Source organism: Herpailurus yagouaroundi, unplaced genomic scaffold (assembly GCF_014898765.1).
Source record: "Herpailurus yagouaroundi ecotype Mexico unplaced genomic scaffold, PumYag 29, whole genome shotgun sequence".
In the NCBI taxonomy this organism is placed as follows: domain Eukaryota; kingdom Metazoa; phylum Chordata; class Mammalia; order Carnivora; family Felidae; genus Herpailurus; species Herpailurus yagouaroundi.
Genome location: NW_024412377.1, coordinates 43,368,506 through 43,393,833, shown reverse-complemented (window position 1 = coordinate 43,393,833; position 25,328 = coordinate 43,368,506). Strand labels below are relative to the sequence as shown.

General features: G+C 53.2%; 1 protein-coding gene across 3 annotated transcripts in view; it reads left to right on the top strand.

The window, feature by feature from the left end:
• TNIP1 (TNFAIP3 interacting protein 1) overlaps nt 1–25,054 on the top strand; it is a 47,077-nt gene extending 22,023 nt beyond the window's left edge. For 2 of the 3 annotated variants that reach the window (XM_040497976.1, XM_040497994.1), the window contains 13 exons: nt 921–1,112; nt 4,895–4,989; nt 6,615–6,735; nt 11,112–11,201; nt 13,451–13,516; nt 13,681–13,812; nt 16,278–16,406; nt 18,943–19,074; nt 20,171–20,296; nt 20,786–20,851; nt 21,191–21,382; nt 22,427–22,517; nt 24,267–25,054. In XM_040497976.1, the coding sequence (XP_040353910.1) occupies nt 921–1,112; nt 4,895–4,989; nt 6,615–6,735; nt 11,112–11,201; nt 13,451–13,516; nt 13,681–13,812; nt 16,278–16,406; nt 18,943–19,074; nt 20,171–20,296; nt 20,786–20,851; nt 21,191–21,382; nt 22,427–22,517; nt 24,267–24,301 (1,467 nt within the window). In that variant the 3' untranslated portion in view covers nt 24,302–25,054. The remainder of the gene's footprint in view (nt 1–920; nt 1,113–4,894; nt 4,990–6,614; nt 6,736–11,111; nt 11,202–13,450; nt 13,517–13,680; nt 13,813–16,277; nt 16,407–18,942; nt 19,075–20,170; nt 20,297–20,785; nt 20,852–21,190; nt 21,383–22,426; nt 22,518–24,266) is intronic. The other variant, XM_040497986.1, reaches the window with a different exon arrangement.
• Nucleotides 25,055–25,328: the final 274 nt, after the last annotated feature.

Below are 25,328 nucleotides of genomic sequence, written 5' to 3'. Positions count from 1 at the left end.
CGTTTAGGGGAGGCTGCTAGAGGAGCGGAAATGTGGGCAGGGCCAGGAAGGATGAGCAGGGAGGACACTGTGGGACCGAAGCCTGGTACACGGAGGCTCAGGCAGGGGAAGGTGGGGACTTAGATACCCGGCAGGGGAGCTGGGCTCGATGCAGTGAGCTCTAAGGTGCCGATAAGGATCCTTGGGCACGGTATTGGTGTAACTGCGGCACTATCTGTGGTAAGAAAGTTCTAGACAGAGGAGAGGTGGCTTAAGAGAGAGAAAGAGACTGATTGGTTATTGAGATTCGACTGTCGTGCCCACAGTGTGTTTCATTTCTTACACACTCTACTAGATTGGGGTTCTTTGCACTATCTAGAGCAATGGTTCTTAACCTGTTTTGACTCTTGGGTCCTCTGAGAAGTTGATGAATGCTTGGACCATTCCCCAGAAGACACACATAGACATAGAAGTGGGACAGTTTTGGTCCCTGCATGGCTTCCTGGTCAGGAGTCCCCAAGCCGAAGAAGCAGTGACATGGAGCGACACCACTTTCCTGGGCTTGTAGCTTTCATAAGTCAGTTCACCTTCATAAGAACCCTATGAGATAGAAGGGAAGGAAGGAGTGTGTGTGCACTTAGGAGGTGAGGATTCTGAGACCTGGTGGACAAGTGGTTTACCCACAGGTGCTCAGCGAGGCCCGGAGTGTGGGAGGAAGGTGACTGTGCTGCTGGTAAGCCCGCCTGTGGTCTGGGAGCCCCAGGTCCTGCCCCGTGAGTCAGCCCCAGACAGGGAACCTGTGTAACTAGAGAATTTCCCTGGGCTAGCTGGGATCAGAGGGGAAACTGAGTCATGAGGCACGGGGAAGCAGAGGGAGAATGGTCGGCGGTGCCTACTCAGCCCCCGGTGAAGAGTGGTCAGTGTCCCTTCCCTCCCACCAGGAGTTGGGCCCCCTGCCCCACGAGGACACCAACCTGATGCTGCACCTGCAGCGCCTGGAGACCACCCTGAGCGTGTGTGCCGAGGAGCCAGACCATAGCCAGCTCTTCACCCACCTGGGTCGCATGGCCCTCGAGTTCAACCGGCTGGCGTCCAAGGTGCACAAGAATGAGCAGCGCACCTCCATCCTCCAGGTGAGGCCAGCAGGTGGGAGGGCTGCCGGGGACGGCAGGTGTGCCTCCCCCCCCCCCCTCCAGTTCTTCTCAGGGATCCAGGGGTACCACGGGCATGTCTAAGGGCAATGTTGGGGGCTGACTCTGGGCTTACTGTTCAGGGTAGTGAGCAAAGTGAGGAAGTTGTGGGAAGGCAGGAGGAAGAGGAAGGAAATTGGAAAATGTGGGTGGGCAATGCAAATTTCATGGTTGGGGATACCCTCGGGGCGTGGATGTGGGCAGGTCAGCAGCAGCCCTGCCTCTGGTCTTCACATGTGGGGTGGGGGGAAGGAACAGAGGCCAGCCTGTATATGTTATTGTCCCTGCCCCCTATGGTGGTAACATCATTACCCCCACTTCACGGGTGGGGGTGCAGCCCTGGAGAGGTGATTATTTTGCCTAAGGTCACCCAGTTAGTGAGCGATACGGTTGATTCAAACCTCAATCTGTTCTTTTCTAAATCCCATGCTCTTAAGCATCATCCGAACCTGCCTCCCCACCGGGGAGTCTTTCTTTCCCAACCTTCCCTGTGCCGTGGGAGTGAAGTCAGCTTTCCTTCCTAGGCCAGGCTAGGCCTTGGAATAGAATGGTCCTTGGTTCCAGTAGTGACTTCTTTTTTGCTGTATGACCGTGGACAGGTCACTTGCCCTCTCTGTGCCACACTGTCCCTATCAGTACCATGGAGTGGGGAATGCCTTCCTCGTGGGATGGCTGTATTAATGAAGCACCCAGAGCAGCCTCAAACATAGCAAGTGGTCACTGTTGGAACTTCATGGTGATTGATCATCCGTACTGGGCAGGGGATCTTAGCCTCAGGGACCTTGGATAGGGAAGGATTCACAGATGGCAAAACTGGGGCTTGATGAGGATCAGAGCACCTGCCACCTTAGTGACAAGGCATAACTTGAAGTCTCCTTCCTCCTTCCTAGACCATGCCAGCCACTGGTCAGTCACTGGTCTGTGGTCTCATTCACGTCAGCAGACATTCAAGATATTCCAGTTGATGGAAGTTGGGGTGGGGGGGAGACGTCTCCTGTGTGTGACCTTGGGAAGGGCTGGGTTGACAAGAGCAGGAGGGGCATCCAGTCTGGAGACAGGTGTGAGGAGAGATGCGAGGGGCAGAGGACTCCGGGGAGAGGGCAGGACTCCCATCCTACCTTGAGGGAGGGACATGTTGAAGGGAGTGACCAGAACATGCTGTGAGGGTCTGGGGGCGCCAGGCTGAGGGAGACACCCTTCTGATGGCAGGGGTTTCGGGGTGTCAAAGCTGAGCTCCGGGGAGGTAAACCTGGGGCTGTTCATGGAGTAAGATCACTCTGAGTGCCACCATTTTGGCCTTGAAATGGGGAGTGATACCAGGCCTCGTCAAAGGGGGTCCTGCCAGCCTTTGGCGTTTTTTATATAGCGAGCTCCTGTATGTGTTTCCTTCTTAGCTCTTATCATAGTTTGTAATAATTTTATCTTATTACGTGGCTTATTTACTTTGTGTTTGATTTTTTTTTTTTTCCCTGTTAGCATGTAAGTCTCACAAGGGGTGGAGGGCAGGTACCTTGTCTGCCATATTCATCAGGTATCCTGGCGTTCAGCACTTAACAGGTGCTACATGTGCATTTTTAAGTGAGTGAGTGAATCACAGGACCTCACAGGAAAGCTCTGTTGGCTCCCTTTGATGGCAGCGGATGACCTTTGTGACCGCCTCTATCAGCTGTTTTGTGCTCAGGGACTGGGAGGAAACTGCCCTCTGGACTGGAAGGGTAGACAGCACGTGAATCCTTGTCCTGGCCTTCCCTTAGTGACCAGGAGCAGGATGTTTTGTTTCTGGCCAGGGCATCCTGGGTATTTGCCTAGCCTGTGGGTGGAGCCACATTGATCCAGTTCCTCCTCAGTTATTCATTGATTTGTTTCTTGGTTCACTCAACAAACATTGTCACAGCCAGGTATGGTGCAAGGCGTCTGCTAGACATTGGAACAAGTCACCGTGGTTTTCCATTCTCTCGGCCTCGGATCCCTCATGTCCTACCAGCTTCCGTTTCCAGGCTGTCTCCTCCATACAGCCTTCCCAGGTCTCCCCTGTGTTAGTCAGAAAGGGCTAGGTATTGCTGTGGAAACAAAACAGCTCTGAAATCTCCTCGGCTGACATACAGTTTCCCTCCGATTCCATGTGGCAGGGGCTAGTTTCTGCTCCTCGGTTTACTCAGAGGCCCAGGCTGACAGAGCCCCCACCATCTCGTGCGCTCTGGTGTATAAGGCAGCCACAGCCACAGGAGAGACCAAAGAATTGGGCCTGAGCCAGCCCAGAAGTGGACACGGGGCACTGCCACTCACTTTCACTGGCCACAAGTAATCACATGGTCACAGACAGCCCGGGACAAGGACATGGAAGGGAGCAGGTGGAATGCAGTGAATACCACTGGTCCCCGCCCCCCCAGCACCCTCCGCACATCCGGGAGACACCAGTTGAGGGTCTGCCACGTGGAGCACAGTCCCAGCAGCGATTCTCAGCAGCTGTGCAACCTCATGCAAATTATTTCACCTGCGATGACTCACTTTTAAAACAGAGCCAGGTGACTTACGCAGCTTTGGGGAAGCGGCGAGGCCCCGAGGAGGCAGCGAGTGCAGGAGCACCTAGCCATGGACGTGGCACGTACTAGGTGCTCACTGAGTATTTGCTGAAAGTGGGTAACTTTGTACCGACGTGGGGTATCACGTCACTGGTCGGCACTTCCCTGCCCTCCCGTCTGCGGGGCCCTAAGTCCGGCTGCCCATTTTCAATGCCGCCCCCCCCCCCCCCCCGCACTGCTTCGAACAGGAGGCCTCATATATCAGCACATGACTGGCAGGTCACAGGGCACTTGCACCCTGGCGGTCTTGTTTGTCCTCAGAGCAGCCCTGTAAAGGAGGCAGAGAAGGAATAGTTGTCCCCATCCGGAGAGGAGGGAACTGTGTCTCAGCAGTGACGCAAGCCTGAGCCACACCTGAGAAATTGCTGAGGTCTTGGCTGAATGCCCTGTTTTCCAACTTACCATTGGACAGCACTGGAAGCCTCTTACATTCTCCAGATTGACTGAGCTCATGGGCCTCCTAGGACTCAGCCCTTCCCCTGTTCATTCGTTCACTTGGCCATTCAGTCATTCAGTCGTGCATTCCTTTAGCAGAGTTTAGTGTTGACCGTGCTAAGTGCTGAGCTGGGCTGGGGTCCTGGGAGGGGGTCCCGGCCCTCTGGGAGCCCGCAGACTCGCGGGCAGAGTCGGGGGTGGATGTTAAGGAAACAATGACACGAGTGGTTCTTTGGCCGTAATTGTCACAAGCACCAAGGGTGACCAAGGATAATAATGGAAGTGACCTAACTCACCCGAGATTGGGAGTCGGGGAGGACTTCTCCGAGGAAGTGATGTTCAGACTAAGACCTGAAGCAGGAGTAGAAGGGATCCGGGGAGAAGGCTGTGGGGCAGGAGTGTTCTCCGCTGTAGGAACAGCAGTGCAGGAGGAGGAGGGATGGAGCTCTCTGCCCAGGAAGACCAGAAGGCCCTGTGGCCGCTTCTTGGTCAGGCATCCCCATGGCTGGCTCCGGAGGGAGAGGATGCATAGAGGAGCCTGCATGGGCCTAGCACCTGGGTTCTCAGCTGTCCTGAGACAGATTGGGTGAGGCCATGCAAAGGGGGTAACGTGTTGGGACCTGGCATGGCTCTGTCCTCCATCATCAAGCTGCATTTAGGGTCCAACCCTTCCCTCACCTTGCCCCCATCTACCTCTCTGCCTTGCAGACCCTGTGTGAGCAGCTTCGGAAGGAGAATGAGGCCCTGAAGGCCAAGCTGGACAAGGGCCTGGAGCAGCGGGATCAGGCTGCCGAGAGGCTGCGGTAAGTCCAGACTCCTCCGGAGTGAGGACTCAGGTGGGCAGGAAGAGAGGGATAGTACATGGCACCGATTTCTGGGCTGAAGGCTGAGGGCTCTGAGGCTTTGGATGTCAGGTCTCTTGGTCCTTTTCCTTGGGTACCTTGGTGTTTCCTCTCTGGCCCTTTTAGTACCGTTATAAAATGCCTTGAGAGCTTCAGAAGAGGGTCTGTACAAATCGCACTCCTTCCTTGGGAACTTGCCCCCTTAGCTTGTCGTTAGCAACTGCCAGTCTGCTGTGGGGAGAGGACTCAGGACTTTGCTGCCCTCTGCTGGCCACCGCCATGTCCTGCTGTTTTCCTGCCAACAGTCAGGGGTCCCTCATTTGCCTCCTGGTCTCAGACTTCACCGTGCCTCAGGATCACTGAGGGTCAGGGAAGGCATTACAGCTTCACTCTCCCACCCCTCCCTCCTCAGCTGAGATTCTGATTCAGTGGATGTGAAGCCGACCTAGGCATTTTCCCAAGGGCTTCTGTGATTATGGTGTAGGTAGACCCAGGACTACAGTTGAGAAACACTGCTCTTGATTGTCCGAGTTGAAGAGCCCTTTGAGGTTATGCAGGTCAGACCCCTCATGGTGCAGAGGGAGACTGAGGCCCAGAGAGAGTCATATGTAACCACTGAGCCGTTGTGCCATTTTGAGGCAGCATATATTTATTTACTTCTGGATGGCCAAACAGTTGGGAGTTTTAGAGCCGTAATGATTCTATCCATGGATCCGAAACCCCAGGTCGGAGGAATGACTCATGACTAGAAAGCAAGAGTGCAAGTCCCTGCTGTGTGACCTTGGGAAAGCCACTTTACTTCTCTCTCTCTCTTTTTTCTTTCTTCTGTTATTACGTGGAAATTTAGCCGGCAAATAGAACGTAAAGAAATATTTTTCCTACTTCAGTCATACCTGAATCCATATCACCACGTTTATTATGTCCTATATCACCTACCTTATTGATTTAAGAATTTGCTTCAATTTGAATAATGTTTTTGCTTAAAATGATGATAAAGAAAAGTTGCACTGGAGTTCATGGAAAACACCATTACCTTTAATGAATAGAAGACAACCCTAACAATAAATACAACGAACACGGAAGGGTGTTGGGTGTTAGTAAGTCCTGGCAGAGTGCCGCCACCCACTGAAAGCTCTGAGCCTGAAGCCTGCCCTTGTCCTGTGAACAAGGGAGACTGGCAAGTCCTGGAGGAGTGCTCAAGACCTGTCGGCACCAGCTGAGACTGTTCCCATGCTCTACACAAGAAATTTGAAGATGATTGGAAAGGGTGTAACTTCCTCACTAGAGTGCGGTCAGAGTTATTTGATGCAGGTTTGGACACATCCTGGAGTTCTCCTGTTTGCCGACCTCCCACAGTTGGGAAACCCTGCTGTTGATTGACGATCAGAGACTTCCAGAGAAGCCCACATTGCCAGCAAAGTGGCTTAAGGATGCCTTCTTTTGTTCTATCCAAGGGAAGGTTTCAGGGTCCTCCCTTCTTCCCCAGAACTCAGCTGTAGTAGTAGGTGATGAGTAGTAGGTCTGAGAACCCCAGGCTTCTTAACACAGGGCCGGCAACGTGACCTCTCTGTTTGCCTCCGACCCAGGGAGGAAAACATGGAGCTCAAGAGGTTGTTGATGAGCTGCGGCAAAGAGGATACCTGTGGGCAGCCGGGCTTCCCAAAGATGGAAGGCGCAGGCAAGAAGGGGGTGGCCGGACAGCAGCAGGTACGTGGTCACAGACTCCTTCCACAGCATCTGGGATCGCCACTGTCTAGCCTCCGTTGCCCCCTGCAGTGAGCTCACCACTTCCTGCCGTAGCCCGTTCTACTGTTACAGGGTTCCCGTTAGATGGCTTTTCCTTAGCTGGGCCTGACAGTCCACCTGTCCCGGAGTTTCCACTTCTTAGCCCTCCTTCTGCCTTTAGCCACACGGAACATCCCATTCCCTGGGACACACGGGCTGCTGGCCATGACCGTGGCCTCGTGGCCCCCACCGGCCTTCTCTCCAGGCTGCGTAGTTTCATTTCCTTCCGCCACGGCTCATAGAAGGTGGTACTGAGTCCTTCGCTCAGTTTGGGCACATTCCCTAAACACGTTCCAGTTTGTGAAGGTCTCTTGTGGGTGGGTCTCAAAAGTCAGTGTAACATCTCAGATATTCCTGGCAGAATTAGGGTGTTGGGTTGAGAAGGCCCATCAGGGGACTCTGTTAAGCTCCTGGGATTCCTTCCTAGAGCCTCTGACCTGGACAGAAGTGGGGTTAGCTGACATTGCCATGGCCCGGCGCCCCTTCCCACCGCGGCTCTCAGCTGTGCCTCACGCCCAGTTCCCGAGCAGAAGCTGAATCTCTTCCCTTGCCCAGTGTGTACCTTTCCCTTGGTGTGGCGCTGAGTCCCAACTTTTTACTGACACGTTTCCCCTTTTTACTAGGGTTTAATGGCTGCGTGGCAGGATTTGACATTTTTAACAAACCCACACCTATGTAAAGGCAGTAATTATCCTAATAACTTAATTCCTCACTACTATGTGGCAATGTAGCATTTACCTGGGGCTTGCAAATCCATCATCCTGTTTGGATCTCCACTCTACACGTATGCTAGGCAGGGCCGGGACTATTACTGCATGACACAGCGGTGGTAGGAGGTGTGGAGAGGTCATGTGACTTCCTGTCATCAAGATCCCTGCATCACCTGCTATCAGGCCTACAGAGGGGTGCCTCGGGGTGCCTCAGGGAAATGCGCTGATAAATGGCATTCTGAATTCCAGCCCAGGGAGCCCCTCCCTCCATTTAGCCCTCAGGGCAGAGCCTGCTTGGCCGGCCCCTGTGGAAGTGACTTGTGAAGCCCCCTGATCCCCCCCCCACCCCGTGGGTTCCCTGAGCCACCAGGGGTGTGGGATTCCCTGGGGAGGCCTCTTCGCTTTCCCAAGCCCTTTAATGTTGGCTCATCTAACTTGACCCCCCAGAGGCCCAGCCCTTCTTACCACCCTGCCGGGGACGAAGGCCCCATGGGAGGCATGCGTTCCGGGCTGCGGTGGAGCCCGTGCCCTGGAGCTGGCTCCACCTCGTGCCAGCACGGCCACCGTGACTGAGTGACATAAACCAACGATCTGGCCTCAGTTTCTTCTTCTGTAAAATGGAGGCTGTGACACCTACCTCGGAGGATGGCGGGAGGGTTCAGGGTGATACCTGTAAAGTAGGTGTGGCGCTGGGCACATGGTAAACAGTGAAACTAGCTGTTGCTTTTCTTTTTTTTTCTTTTTTTTTTTTAACATTTATTTATTTTTGGGACAGAGAGAGACAGAGCATGAACGGGGGAGGGGCAGAGAGAGAGGGAGACACAGAATCGGAAACAGGCTCCAGGCTCTGAGCCATCAGCCCAGAGCCTGACGCGGGGCTCGAACCCCTGGACCGCGAGATCGTGACCTGGCTGAAGTCGGACGCTTAACCGACTGCGCCACCCAGGCGCCCCTAGCTGTTGCTTTTAATGGTAGCTTTGGTGCCAGCAGCCAGGTGGGCTGATTCTTCTCTTCTTCTTCTTCTTTTTTTTAAAGTTTATTTACTTATTTTGAGAGAGGGGCAGAGAGAGAAGGAGAGAGAGAATCCCAAACAGGCTCCACACCAGCAGCTCCAAGCCTGAGAACTCACCAACCATGAGATCATGACCTGAGCCGAAACTGAGTCGGGACGCCTAACGGACTGAGCCACCCAGGCGCCCCCGACTCTTCTCTTCTTTGTGGAGGTTGATTGTGTGCCCCCCAGGAGACCCTGTCCCCTCTTCCTCCTTGTCCTGTGAGGACACAGCAGGCTTTCAGGCGCAGGCCCATCTTTTGCCTTTCTTAAAGGTGACGGTCCTTGGAGGGCTCCCCCAGCCCACTGCCCTTCCTCCCCAGGTCTGTGGTGTGCTGGCAGGCAATCGCCTGCAGGGGGCACCTGAACCTCACTAGTCCTGCATTCAGGGACCGGCCCCGCCCCCACGAGCCATGGGAAGGCAGGGGATAGAGAGAATGTGGGCAGCGACCCCAGGACAAATGCTGACAAGCCCATGGGTGTCAGAGATTGGGGCCTGCAGAGCCCATCTGGCTTGATCTCCCTTGTACCAAGGCCCAGAGAGGGTGTGGGTCTTGGCCTCATGCAGGGCCTTGGAGGTAGACCCAATACTCCACTGCTGGACTCCTAAGCTCATTCTCTTTCACCTCCACATTTCCTGTTTAAACAAAATTTTTTTTAACTTCTAGAGAACTTTAGATTTACAAAAAAACAATTGCAAAAGTAGTCCGGACGATCCCCCGTATCTCCTTATCAAGTTACATAACCACGGTTCAATGACCAAAACTCAAAAACAAACAGCACTATTAACTAAACTACAGACTTTGTTCAGATTTCACCAGTTTCTCGCTCATATCCTCTTTCTTACTTTCTGTGCTGGCGCTGGGAGTCCAGGATCCCACGCCGCACTTGGGTGTCACAGTCCTTAGTTTCCTCCAGTCTGTGACAGTTCCCAGCTGCACCTTGTGTTTCGCGCTTCTGACTTGTGCTGGCCAGTTATTTTGTAACATGTGCCTCAGTATGGGTTTAACTGATGTTTTCTCGTGATCAGATTGAGATGTGGATTTGCGCAAGGTTCCCCAGGAGTGACACCATGCCCTTCGTGGTGCATCATGTCAAGGATACATGATGTCAGTGTATCTTACTACTGTCAACACTGATTGCTTGGCTGAGGGGGCGTGTGTTGGTTTTTCCATAATAAAGGGGCTAATTTTCCCTTTGTAGTTAATAAATCCTTTTTTTAAATAATTTTTTTAAGTTTTTATTTATTTTGAGAGAGAGAGAGAGAGAGAGCACGAGCCAGGGTGGGGCAGAGAGAGAGAGAGAGAGAGAGAGAGAGAGATTGAGAGAAAGAGAAAATCCCAAGCAGGCTCTGCAGAATCAGCACAGAGCCTGACATGGGGCTGGAACCCATGAAACTGTGAGATCATGACCTGAGCCAAAATCAAAAGATGGACACTTAACCGACTGAGCCACCCAGGTGCCCCAACAAAGACTTATTTTTGAGGAGAAACTTTAAGTCTGTGCAAATGTCCTGTTTCTTTTTACACTTCTCACTAATTTTCGTATCCATTGGTGGATCTCACCTGCCACGATCATTATGACGATAGTGTTCTCACAGAGATTTTGAATTTCTCTCATTCCCTCTATACTCAGTAATTGGAATTCTTCTGTAAGGAAGAGTTGCCCCTTCTCCCCCACTTATCTGTTTATTCAGCTGTTCCTTTCTACCAGTATAGACTCAGGGCATTTATTTTATTCTTTGGGCTATGATCCAGTTCTGTCGCGATGTATATTTTTGTTCAAATCGCTCCAGCTTTGGCCACAAGAAGCTCTTTCGAGTTGTCTCTTTTGCCCATTAGACACGCCCTTCTTCATGTAATTATTATCGAGCACTTTCTTACTTTCTGGCACAAGATAACTCCAAGCTCTCCTTATGTTTTCCCTGCCCCGGGAATGAACCACTTCTCTAAGGAACCCTATTTCTTTTTGTTAGAGAATGGCATTTAGAAACCAAGATCTGGGCCCTGGGTGTGCTCGTTGCCACTGGAGTGTCATGTCATGGCTTTAGGCTTTCTCAGAGGACAGAGCTAGGAAACACACGCACAGGTACTAATCACACATACACATACGTCTTTATTTCTGTATCTTTCTAAAAAAGGTCTTTAAGCAAACATTTTGTAAAATGTTTAAAAAATCTATAACTCTTGCCTTCCAGGTCAGAAGATGTTTAGTTGATGTGTGTTAGGGAAGAAGAGGGGAGGGAAGGCGGCAGTGTCTTAGAGATAGAGTCTGAGCAGGGGAAGAAGTGGCCATGGCAGGGGAGCAGAGGGCAGGAGGGCAGGGGAGGAGGGGAGGAGGAATAATGATCTCAGCAGACTTTCCCAAGCAGGCGTAGTCATGGCTGGGATATGTAGCGGTGTCCTGGCCAGTGAGGGGATTAGAAATGTGGGAGACCCAGGGCTGGGTCCCTGGGTAGAGGCCTTTAAGGACCGCTGAGTGAGTGACAGAATTGTTCTCTGAGGCTTTGCTGAAGGCCCCTCCATGTTTCTCCCCAGGCTTGTGTGACAGCAGGTAAGATCCCAGAGGTCGGGGCCTTGGGTGCAGCCGAGAAGAAGGTGAAAATGCTGGAGCAGCAGCGCACAGAGGTAGGTGGCTAGAGGGGGTGGGGGTGGCCAAGGGAGACCCTCCTTCCCTCCCCAGACTGTCGGAGCAAAGGCCCTCCCTGGCCCCCTGTCTGGTCTCAGATCACCATGGTGAGTTGCTGTGGTGACCACTGAACCATTGGCCACGGGAGAGACCTGCTGCCCTGTCCTGGGCTCGTGTTTCTTGATGAGTTCCCCTGGCCGCAGGGGTCACTCTGCAGACGTGGCATTTGGGGCATGGCCTAAAATTGTTGGCGGGGGGACAGTGTAGCAGGCTTCCCTGGCAAGCCCCGGATGGTGAAAGGAGGTTGTGATAAGGTAGGGAAGTTGCAGCATCAGGAAGGGGGAGCACGGGGTTCCTCTGTCACCCTTGTAGCTGGTTCAGGGAGGGACTGTCACAGAAGGAGAGGATGCGACGCTTTATAGCACTGCTTCGAACCGGCTGGAAGTCTCCAAAATTGAGGCTATGCCCTTGTGTCCCATGCATGTTCCTCCTCCATCCCCGACCCCAGGCTGGTATTTCCAGGCTGGAGGTGGAGCCAAATTCCTGTCTGTTCTTTTAGCCTCTCCACTCCACACAGCCCGGGTTCTTCTCCAGATTCCTGGGCCTTGCTGCCCTCCCTGGGCCTCCAGCACATTTAAAAGTCAGGCCTCCATTAGTCTTTTTCTTATGTGCCTAGCAATTTTAGTTTTCTTTTTCTGTCGCTATAAGGTATTTGCTCTGATTACAAAAGTAATGTGACACTCATTCGAAAAATACTGAGAACCCCACCACCTAGAGATGCCCCCAGTTGGCAACAGTCCTAAGTTCTATTCTGTACTTATCAATTTATAATCTGTTTTTAAAAATAAACGGGAAAATGGGGCGCCTGGGTGGCTCAGTCGATTAAGCGTCCAACTTCGGCTCAGGTCATGATCTCGCGTTCCGTGAGTTCGAGCCCCGTGTCGGGCTCTGTGCTGACAGCTCAGAGCTTGGAGCCTGCTTCAGATTCTGTGTCCCCCTCTCTCTCTGCCCCTCCCCTGCTTGCACTCTGTTTCTGTCTCTCTCTCTCTCTCTCTCAAAAATAAATAAACATGAGAAATTTTTTAAAAAGCAGAAAAATTAGGAGTGCCTGGGTGGCTCAGTCGGTCAAGCCTCCGACTTTGGCTCAGGTCGTGATCTCGCGGTCTGTGAGTTCGAGCCCCGCATCGGGCTCTGTGCTGACAGCTCAGAGCCTGGAGCCTGACTCAGATTCTGTGTCTCCCTCCCTTTCTGCCCCTCCCGGCTCACGCTCTGTCTCTCTCTCTGTCTCTCAATAATAAATAAACGTTAAAAAAAATTTTTTTTTTAAGCAGAAAAATTATATCCTATATACTGCATCGCAGATTGCTGTTTTTCCTTTCTCCTTTAAAATTAACCGTATCTTTGAGGGTATTTATTTTTGTGTAAAACATACATTTCTTCGATTCTGAGTACTCTTTATCATATGTTACTGTGTCTGAAATTGGGATACCTTTTCCCATTGTTTTTTGTATTTAATGATGTAGGATTGTTTTTCTTCCCTGAGGAGTTTTTCTGTCGTGTGTGGCAAATAATTTAGGGTCGTCTTAGAAACGAGGCAGTGTATTAGTGGCCTGATTTTCTTACCAGCTGCACAGCACCTTGTTTTTAGTTTGTGCTAGACTTTTCCTTTCTTTTTTTTTTTTTAATATATAAAATTTATTGTCAAATTGGTTTCCATACAACACCCAGTGCTCATGCCAAAAGATGCCCTCCTTAATGCCCATCACCCACCCTCCCCTCCCTCCCACCCCCCATCTGTGCTAGACTTTTCTTAACCCACCTCCTCTGCGTAGGTGGTCCTCTAGAGTTTGCTGTGAGACAGACATTTCTGAGGCAGCCAGCCTTGTGCTTACGCACTTGCACACTTGTGCAAGGGCATCTTTAGGTTTCATTTTCAGAGAGAGATGCCAGGTGAAGGAAAACGAGAACGTGATGCTTGAGTACATAGTCCCAGGTTGCACATGCGTTCCGTAATTGTACCCCCAAATTATATAATGCTCCTTTGCTGTTAGTCTTGCTTTCCTGGCAAGGATAAAACATGGCAGTTGATAAAAGTTCCTCCCTAGGGAACACTGAATTTCCAAGAAGAGAGGGTTTGAGGCAGCGTCCGTGGCCACCGTCCTCCCTCACACACTGCTGGTCTGCATGCAGTTGTCCCTCTTTGTACCTTTGCTGCCTCTCTCTTGCTAACCCCAGTCTCTCCCCACAGCTGCTCGAAGTGAACAAGCAGTGGGACCAGCATTTCCGGTCCATGAAGCAGCAGTACGAGCAGAAGGTACTGGGGGGTTATGGGAACCCAGGGCTGTGAACCCCAGGCTCCCGGCTGTGCTGTCGGAGCATCCCCGGTCTTCTGCCTGCTGCTTCCTTCTCAGGAGCTTTGAACCTTGGAGGTTCACCCCTTCCCTCACGCACTATCCCCCCTCTCGCCTTTGAACCCAGATCACCGAGCTGCGCCAGAAGCTGGCGGACCTACAGAAGCAGGTGACTGACCTGGAGGCTGAGCGGGAGCAGAAGCAGCGTGACTTTGACCGGAAGCTCCTCCTGGCCAAGTCCAAGATTGAAATGGAGGAGGCAAGTCGACTGCCGGTCCCTGCGGCTCCAGCTTGGGAGGCCGCTCTCCCACCTCATTAGCCGAGAATTCTGTGAAGTGAATGGGCGGGGCGGAGGGCTGGAGTTGGGAGACCTGGGGGCTCTGTCTCTGCCTCTAGTGCTCAGGGCTATGTGGCCACAGGCAGAAGCACTTTCCTCCCCTGTACCCCCGTTTCCCATCTGAAAAGTGAGGAGATTGGATTAGCTGTTGCTTTCCGTATTTTCTTGCTTTCATGCAGAAGAGCTTTTTTTTTAAAGTTTATTTATTTTGAGAGAATGTCGGGGAGGGGCAGAGAGTGAGGGAGAGGGAGAGAGAGAATCCCAAGCAGGGTCTGCACCGCCAGCAAAGAGCCCAATACGGGGCTCGAACCCACGAACCATGAAGTCATGACCCGAGCCGAAGTCTGCCGCTTAGCAGACCGAGCCACCCAGGCGCCCGTGCGCAGAAGAGCTTTTTGTTCACTTAAAATCTCACGGACCAGGGAAGCGCAATGCAAGAGACACAGAGGCTGCTCTGGAACACTTGACGGGGCTGGGCCGCTGCTGACTGTTTAGAGTAGTGATGGCTGTTTGGGGGTGGGGCAGCTAAAACATAGGCAGGGGCTTCCTTTCTTCACGCATCGAGCGACTACTCAACAGTGTGCACCTGGCATTGTGCTGGGCACAGAGGCTCAGCGGCGAACAGCCCAGTCCTGCCCTTGGTGGGAAAGAAACACTAAACAGCTCATCACAGAAGCAAATAAGTAGAAGTGTGTTTAAGTACCACAGGAGGAGTTAGAAGGATCAGGGAGAGGGCGGAAAGGGAGACCAGGAGAAATAGTATCTGGCCTGTCAGTGTGCGACTGACAGCAGCCAAGGCACTCCAGGATCCCGGGACAGCTTAAAGAGGAAAGGCCATTTGACCTCCAGACTCTCAGAAGATAGTATCTTCCCGTTTGTGGGGACTGGGCACACGCTGCTTTGCCTGGCTTAAAAATGGACGTTTTCAACACGAATTGCATTTCAGAGTTCCCTCCGTCAGCATGTGACACCCAGGGGCTTTATCTGAGGGGTCATCCTGCCTCAGTGACCACCCCTTGCCTTGAAGGTCTGTGTTAGGAAGGATGCTGCCCGTCTTTTCTCCAAGTGCAGTCACGTCGGTGACTGGCAGCCAGACCCCTGGCTCTCTGGTCCCTTCCCCTAGCTCCCATCAGGAGGCAAAATAAGTCCCTGGCATGGGACAGTCCCCCATTAGCAGGGGGGAGGTGGGGTGTCGTAAGACAAAGCATGGCCCTGTGATAAGGACACGTGGTGATAGAGGCCATGCTAATCCTGGAGCCTCTTACGTAGGAATCCAGAACACCTCCCCCGAGGTCTGCCCAAGGCTGCCCTCCCCAATCTCTGGCTGACCTCCCCTATTTGAAACACTTCCTTTGACTTGCGAAGGCAGAGGGAGCACTGGAATTAGGAGACCTGGGTTCTGGCCCCAGCTCGCTGTGTGTGGCCTTCGGTGAGTCCCCTCCCTTCTCTGGACATTCGTCTCCCATCACGTGAAAGGGCTAAGATTTGGTGCTCTCTAAAGGCCAATCCAGCTGTGGCCCTCTGCAGTGAAGGAGCCCTGCCTGTTCCATAGTGGGTGTGGGGACAGGGCTTCCACCTTGAAGCCTTCCCTGGTTTCTTCTCAGCTGTGATGCTCTTTCTTTTAACCTCATAGTGCTTTGTTTCTCTGTGGAGGAACACTCTGCCTTTTATGCTGCATTTATTTCTTTAAGGGTCCTGTCTCCTCTAGGCTTAGAGACCATAAGAACTAAAAGGTCCTTTAGAGATTCTCAGTGGTTTATCACTTTCTGTGTATCACAGAAGACCCCTGTGCGAATCTCGTGGACGCTATGGCTTTTCTCCCTAGAGAATTGCACAGACAAAATTCTGCAGCCCGTTTTGGGCCTCACAGACCTCCTGACGCCCATCTGTGACTCACGTTAAGAGCACCCCTCCCCGGCGTGCCTGGGTGGCTCAGTCAAGCCTCTGACTTCAGCTCAGGTCATTGTCTCACGGCTTGGGAGTTCAAGCCCCTCACCGGGCTCTCGGCTGTCAGTGCCACTCACGTTTTCAACCCCACTCTTTAAAATAAATAAACATTAAAAAAAAGAAAAGAAAGAAAGAAAAGAACCCCCTACCCGTGGCAGATAAGTGAGCATAGGCCAGAGAGTACTGTGACTGTGGCCAAGGTCTCAGCCCATTGGTAGAGGAGCTGGTGTCAGAACCCACCCGAACTGCCTTTTCCTTGAGGACAGGACCTTATGGCATCACGGCTCTGATGCCTTGCATGGTGCCTTCACACGAGCGTTGCGGGGGCTGCTGGGGGAGCGGCAGAGAGGAGGCATGGCTGAGTGAGGGTGGGGCAGGAAGCGCAGCGGGTCAGGCCTCCCAGAGGGGTTCCCTGCTCACCAACCCTGTGTTCCCTGCAGACCGACAAGGAGCAGCTGACAGCGGAGGCCAAGGAGCTGCGCCAGAAGGTCAAGTACCTGCAGGATCAGCTGAGCCCACTCACCCGGCAGCGGGAGTACCAGGAAAAGGAGATCCAGCGGCTCAACAAGGTGGGCGCCTGGAGCAGGCAGGGCTTCCTGAGCCCAGCTGCAAACATCCCCCTCCACCGCCGGTACCCCGACCCTCAAGTCAGGAGGGGTGACTTGTGGATCGGTGAGCCCTTGCTGAGGGCCTCCATGCAGCCTCGCGGCGCCCGCTGTCTCTGCCTTTCCCTCCCCAAGTGCCGAGTGGCCAGCCCTGAGATGTGCATGTGCCCGCTCCAACCTCAAGGCCTTTGGACGAGCCCTTTCCTCACAGGGCCCCATCCCGCTCAACGCTCATCGTTCAGGCTCGGTTCTAACTCCACTTCCTCTGCAAGGCCTCCCCGGAGTCTCATTCAGGTCCTCCTATTCTATGCTCCTAAAGCACCAGAACCTTCTTTCATTCTCCTTCTTGCATCTTCTTGTGATTTCCTGTTTAATGATCTGTCTCCCAGTGGGAGGAGGTGCTCGCCTTCACCAGTGTATGTGCCCCCGGTGTCTGGCACTGTGCCTGGCACCAAGTGCAAGCTCAGGACACAGCTGCTCAAAGGAGTAGCTGAGCACGGCCCGAGGGTTCCTGCCCTCGAGAATTGGGACCCAGAGAGATGGGGTGCCTGGGCAGAGGCTGGGTTTTAAAGCCGAGGCCTGCTGCTTTGGGCCAAGGTGAGTGGGCAGGGAACAGGCTGGGTCTGGGGGCTGATTCTGATCCCAGCTCAGCCACTTCAGCCTCTCTGAGTCTCAGTTTTGCCATCTGAACCCTGGCTGGACTCCTTGCAGCCCCGCCCACCTTCCAGCACAGGTGCACTGACAAGAGGAAGCTTTGAAGGCCTCCTCTTCCGAGGAGACGAGTTCCCCGAAGGCCTGGCGGAATTGTCTCTGGTTCATCTTTTCCTCCTTGCCTGGCTGTCCTCCTTTCCCTCCTGCCACCTGACCTTGTTCACACGGGCTCGGCATGAGTTTGGCATTCGCTGGGCCCTAGCCCTGTTAGGGTAACCCTTTCTGTTTGGTTTTGGAATTTGATAAGCATTGATTATGTCAAGTCTGGGGAACCTTGGGACCTGTTCTCAGTGGAAAGAATGACCTGTCCTGAGCTGGGGGATTTGGGGGTCTACATTCGGGCACAGTGTTGTACAGAGTGGCAGATCACAGAGATGACTCAGGCAGGATCACTGCTTTCCAAGTTTCCCTGGCATCGCTGGGGACAGAGACCTAGGTGTGGGTGACTGATGCAAGGCAAGTGATGTGCTTTGCTTGTGACCTCAGGCAAGTCTCTCCCTGTCCCTGGACCTCAGTCTTCTCATCTAAAATATAGGCAGATGGAGGGGCGCCTGGGTGGCTCAGTCCATTAAGTGCCCAACTTCAGCTCAGGTCATGATCTCACCATTTGTGAGTTCGAGCCCCGCATCGGGCCCTGTGCTGACAGCTCAGAGCCTGGAGCCTGCTTCCGATTCTGTGTCTCCCTCTCTCTCTCTGCCCCTCCCCTGCTCATTCTCTCTCCCCGCTCCCTCTCCCTTTCTCTTCCTCTCTCTTTCAAAAATCAACATTGAAAAATTAAATAAATAAATAAAATATAGGCAGATGGAGTAAGTAGGAGGATCAAGTAGAGCCATAACTTCCCCTTGCAGCGTCCTGGGCTTACTCTGGCTCAGCGGTTTCCTCGGGTTTCCGGGAGAGACAAGGAGACTGCGTGGGGCCCCAAGTCCAAGTTGGAGAATGTCTTCTTTATCCCCCCACTGTCTAGGGAGGCACTGTGGGCACTGCTAATGCATGGCGAGCGGAAGCCCTGAAGTGCAGGTGGTGAGGAGGGTGGTCGGTGTTGAGCAGGGGTCCAGAGTTCTCAAGCAACATGTTAACCAAGCTGAAGGAGAAAATCAGTTAATAGAGACCTTTTTAAGAAGGTGGGAGCACACTGTTTACAAGAAGGAAAGTATTTTGTGAGCGTGGTAGAATAAGGGTGCTTTTTTTTTTTTTTTAATTTTCAAAATCTTCTTTGGTGATGTTTCAGCCCATTTTCGGCTTAGAAAGGCAAAATATTAAATAAGTCAAAATTAAAATCCAGTCTAACCACAGCAGAGTTGGGGACAGAAAGTTTGGTGTGGTAGCCAGGGATTTGGGAAGCTAAAAAATCTGAGGGCAGGGCAGTTGTTGAGGACACGGAAGCTTCCCCGAAGAACTGAATATTCTGTCTAGGTCTGGGTGCTAGGAATTGAGCTGCACCTGCCCAGGGAAGGACAGAGTCTCCCTTCTACATGAGGACCCCCGTTTAGCGTGCTTAAAAGCTGTGTGACTTTGGACAGATCCCTTCATGTTTCTGAACCTCAGTTTTCACATCTGTCCAATGGGAGTGATGATCATAGTCTTTTTTTCATAGGACTGTGGAGAGGATCCAGTGAAATGATGTGTGTATCGTGTGAATGAATAGGGTAGCATTTACTAAATGGTACTGGAGGTGGTCATTGTTATTGTCACTCTTATCAGGAAGGGGGTCACTAAGGTGACCTCTCCGACGGGGCCTGACTGCCAGGGCTCCTGCTGATGGGTCCATCTCCTCTCTTCCTGATCCCAGGCCCTGGAGGAAGCACTGAGCATCCAGGCCTCCCCCTCCTCTCCACCAGCTGCGTTTGGGGGACCAGAAGGAGCTGGTGGCCTCCTAAGGAAACAGGAGCTGGTCACGCAGAATGAATTGCTGAAACAGCAGGTGAGCCCAAGAGGTGGAGGTCAGGTAGGAGGTGCTGAGTGGGGGGGCTGGAGCATTCCTGAGGACCCAGGAGGGGCTTGAAATCCTGTGGAAGCTGTAATTAGTAGTCCACATTCTGGCTGTTGGCCAGGACCCCTGTCTGGTTCTTGGTTTATCCTTTCCAGCACTGTATCCCTAAGTCATTCCTCTGCCGTGTTTTTGATTTAACCATCTCTGTACCCCAGCTGTGCTATTATTTACCTAGCATTTTAAAAATAAATTTTAAATATGTTACTTTCAGTAAACTTATTTGGAAAGGAACTTTGTAACAATACTACAAATGGAAAATACTTTATTATTTGCCACCGGTAGAAAGTAGCTGTAAGCAATAAATGCAGTAAAAGCCAAGCAGTGTTATTAAACTCCAGCTGGATACCCTTGCCTGATGAAGACTCTGAACTTGAGTCCTCTTCGAGGGAAGGGAAGGGAAATTAGTAAGTACTAGAAAGGTGTTGAAGACATGCTAGCGTAAACACAGACTTTCTCCCTGCGGGGCACAGAAGGACTGAAAGGAAATTGGAAAGGCTGGAGCTCTCCCACGTGTTTCTATTGGATGCCATGATTTGGAGGTTTCTAAACCATCTCTAACCCGGACGTCATCTCACTGGTCTGCAGTGGGATGTGAAACTGCAGACGCAGAGGCAGGGAGCCACCCCAGCCCCTTCTGTGCCAGGGCACCCCCAAAGCCTTGGGAGAGCCCTGCGGGTCCTCTGCTCTCGGAGCCAGGAGACAAAGTCCGGTCTTGCACCCACGCTCTGGGCCTGTGGCCGTGCCTTAGCAGGATTGGACTGGTTGGGGGCTTGTGACCCCCCTCCTTTTTTTTTTAGGCCACGGGCACCTTGTTTAAATAAAGCCTGTGTTGAAGCCTGGAATATGAAATAGAGGGACCCAGAGTTTCTCTGATTGAAGTGAGGGCTGGGAAGCCCGAGGTGCACTCGTTCCCCTCCTCACAGCCACTGTGAGATGGGGTGAAAGCAGCAGGAGGCCAGAGCAGACTGAGCCCCTCCTCCTCACTCTCGCCCCCCCACTCCACCCCCTCCCCTCAATTCCCCTGCAGGTGAAGATCTTCGAGGAAGACTTCCAGAGGGAGCGCAGTGATCGAGAACGCATGAATGAGGAGAAGGAAGAGCTGAAGAAGCAGGTGGAGAAACTACAGGCCCAGGTCACCCTGTCCAATGCCCAGGTGGGAACGGCTGGACGGAGGGAGGGGCAGCTGGCCTGTCCTCGGGGGGCAGGGAGGGGGGTGTGGAGGGTCCCCGGTGACACTGGAGGTCGGGACACTCACTGGTTCTTCTCCCAGCTCTGCCACCCAATTTCTGTGTACCTCAGCAAGTCCCTTCCCCTCCCTGACCTCTAACTCTGGCCTCCACAGTCGGAGCCACCTACCGTGTCACAGAACGGAAGTGAAGGACACTAACAGGGAAGCAGAGCAACAGGAGGCCCATGGGGGCTCTCGTGACCTGTGTTCAGACCCACGGGGGGCGGGCCTCACCTGCAGCCACCAGCCTGGGCTCTGCTCTGCCCCACGGGGGCCTTCCCCTCCCCCCCCCCAGACACTGCCCTGGGGCCGAGCCAGGCGGGTAGCCGAGAGTGGTGGCTGCGTAGGCCCCGGGTCCTGGCCTGGCCAGGAAGTGCCTGTGCCAAGTCTTCTCTCCCTCCCTCCTTCTCTCAGCTCAAAGCATTCAAAGATGAGGAGAAGACAAAAGAAGCCCTCAAACAGCAGAAGAGGAAGGCAAAGGTGAGGAGGCTTGAGGGAGGAAGCAGCACTTACCTCATCCTACCTTCTTCAGGGACCTGCAGTCTGAGGGGAGAGGCAGTGTTTGCTCAGGGGTCCAACTAAGTAACGAGGTAATGCAGGTAGAGCACTAGGAACAGCGCTTGGTACAGAGTGAGTGCTCGGGACACGTTAGATGTCATCGTTGTTGTTATTCTGTGCCCATGTACCACCCTTCTGTGCCCATGTACCAGCCTTCAGCAAACTAAGATTCTGAATAGGGAAAGGGAGGAGACGGGTATCGCTGGGGGTGGCCTGTGCAGCCTATCATGGGCTAGAGTCAGACAGCAGCATTTCTTGCAGGCCTCAGCGGACCGTTACCACATGGAGCCCCACCCAGAACACCTCTGCGGGGCCTATCCATACGCCTACGCACCCATGCCAGCCATGGTCCCACACCACGGCTTTGAGGACTGGTCCCAGATCCGCTACCCCCCACCCCCCATGGCCATGGAGCACCCGCCCCCACTCCCCAACTCACGCCTCTTCCATCTGGTGAGTCTGTGCCCCTCCTTTGCTCCAGGATACACACACAGGCCTCCCCACACACTTTCCAGAGGGCAGGATCAAGTGAGGGGGTCTGAAAGTGCATGCTGGGTTGGCTTTTTGCCGAACAACACTGTGGTGTACAGGCAGATGTCCAAGCCTGGCAGGACTCTCCAGCCCAAAGCTGCTCAAGGTCACTGTTTTGAACAGAAAAGGCTCAGAGGTCAGGACAGGAAGGAGGGCTCCCTCCAACCAAGCAGGCCAGGGTTTGAGTTTGGCTTTTTCTTAGAACTTCTGCGTGTAACCAGGTACTGGGTCCTCACCATACATTCTTTCCTTTGCTTTTCCTTCTTTTTTCTCCTTTTCAATTTTCCTTCCCTTCCTCCCCGCTCCCTCCCCGCCCTTCTTTATTTCCTTTTCCTTGCTTATCATTCTTTCTCCAAAGAGCTGCTGTCCCCTATCCCATCCTCTGCATCCTTCTGCCACAGTCCTGCTCAGGCATCCCTGCTCCCACCTGGACGATGACATTGCCTCCTGCCTGGCATTTCTTCCAGCCTCTCCTGCTAGGCCCTGTCCTTACCCAGCTTCTTGAAACACTGGAGTAGAGTGTGGGACTTAAGAGATTGGCTCTGGGCCAATCAGTCGTCTTCTTTTTTTTTTTTTTAAGGGAGTTTTTTTTTTTTTTTTTTTAAGTTTATTTATTTTTATTTTAAGAGAGAGAGCAGGGGTGGGGTGGGGAGGGGCAGAGAGAGGCACTGGGCTGGATCTCACGCCCGGGAGATCATGGCCTGAAATCAGGAGTCAGACGCTTAACCAGCCGAGCCAGTCAGGTGCCCCTTGGCCACTTTCGTAGCTGGATGACCTTCAACAAGTTTCTTTCACCCCTCTGAGCCTCAGGTTTACCTTACCTGTAAAATGGACGTGGCAACCTGGGTTGTTGTTAAGGATTCAGTTGCACTAGATTAATGTGTATTTAGCACCATGCTGGCATGGTAGCTGCTACTGTAATTTCTGAGCGTGGTCACCGATTACTAAGCACCGGTCCTGTTGTAGCCAGAATACACCTGGCGGCCGCCCTGTGGAGGGATGCGCAATCAGAGCTCCCAAGTGATGGACTCGCCCACAGCCAGGCCTGCGGAACCAGGTGAGTGGGAGCTAGTACTGGGTCTCATCGTCCCCTCGGGGAGATAACTTCTCACATGGCAGGTGTGCCCCAGTTTGGGGCTGATCTCACCACCTTCTGATCTTGGTGGAAGAGAGGCCTCACTTTGCAAAACAGTGTTGCGAGAATGGGAGGTGACTGCAGGCTGAGGGGACTGAAGTCATTCATTCATCTGAGTGTGGTGTCTAATCGCCATTCATTCATCTGAGTGTGGTGTCTAATCGCCAGGTGCTGTGCTGGGTGCCGGGTGCCGAGTGAGGAGAAACAGATATGGTCTCTGCCCCTATGGAGCTCACTGTCTAGGGAGGGAGGCAGAAAGGAATAAAATGCACGCCCCCCCCAAAAAAAAAAAAAATCACACAAATGGGCCTTCAGTTGCACTCAGGTGCCCTGAAGGAAGAAGGGTAGATACCGGGGGAGCCTGACCTGGCCCGGGGACAGTGATGTTTGAGTCGAGACTCTCAGAATGCATGGCGTTAACTCGGTGAAGAGAACGTTCTTGCAGAGAAATGACAAATACATAGGCCTTGGTGGGAGGGAGGGAGGGAGGAAGGAAGCAGACTGGACGATCAAGAGAAGACTGCAGGAGCCAAGAACAAGGTGGAGAAGGAGCGACGGGCGAGGCGAGGTGAGGTCAGGGAGGGAGGGGAGTCCAGGCCGTGCAGGGGCTTGCAGACCATGGCAGGGGGCTGGTCTTTATTCTAAAGATGATGTGGATTCCTTGGACATGTTTAAAGCACAGTGGCATGACAGATTCGATTTGCATTTTGTTTTGTTTTTAATTTATGTTAGAGAGCGAGAGGGGGAGAGGGGCAGAGGGAGAGAGAATCTCAAGAAGGCTCCATGCTCAGTGTGAAGCCTGACGCAGGGCTTGATCCCTTGACTCTGGGATCGGGACCCAAGCCGAAATGAAGAGTTGGACGCTCAACCGACTGAGCCACCCAGGCGCCCCCAGAGTTGCATTTTGAAAAGCTCCGTCAGGTCACGGTGTTGGCCGTAAACAGTTGGGGACTGGCGGTTTGTTCACTAGTCACAGGAGGACTACAGGCCCTTAGTGACAGCCTTTGCTTTCTGCAAGGCTGCGTGGGGCAGAAGGTACCATCTTGTCTGTGGGGGCAAGCGTCAGGGAAGCTGAGTCCTTCCCAGCACAAAGAGGTGTTTTCTAAGGGTTGTGGCCGTGCAGCGATAGAGCCAGCTGTGCCAGGAGATAGAGTGCCCCTCGCAGAAGGTGCCCCTCACAGAGGCTGCAGGGGGACGTGGAGGCAGCGTGGTTTGGAAGACGTAGTGGGTGGCAGGAGGCATTGCGCCGGTCCGCCGTTTTCTCATGGTTCCCCACAGAGCCCTAGAAGTTGTGTGGAGCCCGTCAGAGGCTGCTGTGACGAGGGGCAAGTGGGCAGGGCTGTCTCCTCCCCCAGAACTTCTCTGACTCTGGAATGTGGAGCCAGACTGGCTAAGCTCAGACACTTCCTAGATCTGGAACTTCAGGCAAATTTTTAAAAATCTCTCTGTGTGCCTATTCCCTCCTCCATAAAGGGCCAATAATCTGCCTGCTTCATAGGGCTGGACAAGGATTGAGTGACAAATGTACCTAAGGTACTAGCCCGGGACCTGGCACTCGGCAACACTTAACTCTAGGTGTTACGTTCATCATTACTTACTGGTTTCTGTAGGCCTTTGGAACCTACTGTATCGTATCATCTTTTAAAGTCCTCAACATTTTTCTTTATTTAGAGTCTACGAAAAATGACCGTGAGGGGCCTCAGTGAGACCAGATTATGTCACTTGGCTCCACCTTCGTCTTGCCAGAGCCACCTGATCTCAGATTACTGAAAAACTAGAGGCCACGTTCTGTATGCAGCCAGCGCCCCGGCCGGATGGGAGGCTGATGGGCCACCAGTTTGTGCCCCAGCCCGACCTGAACTGTTCACAGACTGGAGAGGCTCCACCCAGAAGGCTTCCATCTGGGGCCCCTCCTGTGGAGTGGCCAGGAGAAACTCGCCACCCTGCCACCAAGTGGAGAGAGGCCTCGTCTGACTCTGACCTGCCATGCTTTGCAGAAGCGCTGGGGGACGTCAGTCTCAAGAGCGGGGTCCAGCTGAGACCCCTTCCTTTCAAAACTTCCCCAGAAGTGGTTCCAGCCCCTCTGGGGACCACGTTCAGTTCATGTGTGTGTTTGATTTTCGCTTCAAGCTCTGTAGCAGCAGGACCTGCCCCATGCCCATCCCTTCCCCTCTGAGGAGCTGCAGGAAGGGCAGGTTTGCCCCCGGACACAGAAGAGAATGACGGGGTGTTCCGTTGCAGGGCCCTCCACCTCCACCCACCAGCCTTGCTGGTGCCATGACAGCCTGGGATGAAGGCCACGCCAGTCACATGCGCTGAGGGGCCCACTGTGAAGCTACCAGAGCCCCGGCCCTGCAGCTGGAGGCTTGTGGTGTCAGAGGCCGAGAACAGGGTGGCTGGCTGTCCCTGGGCAGCTGTTTGCACGAACCTTGGACATAAATCCAAGTTGAAGATCAGTATTCTGTGACTTGTGTTTTTTTTTACGTCCGGGCTCATGTTCTCCTCCCAGTCAGAGTGCTGCTTTCCCGGCCTCTTCCCTCTGTGCCCCATGGCCCCTAGTCCCGAGAGCACTGCCCCAACTCTGGGCAGATATCCCCCGGGCCCTGCTCTGCGCCTCCTTGAGTGTGGGCAGCCAGGGGCATGGACAGAATCTGGGCTGAGAGGTGACCTGGGTTTGTATTCCAGTCCTGCCCCTCACCTACCAGAAGACCCTGGGCGAGGCTGGCCCTTCTG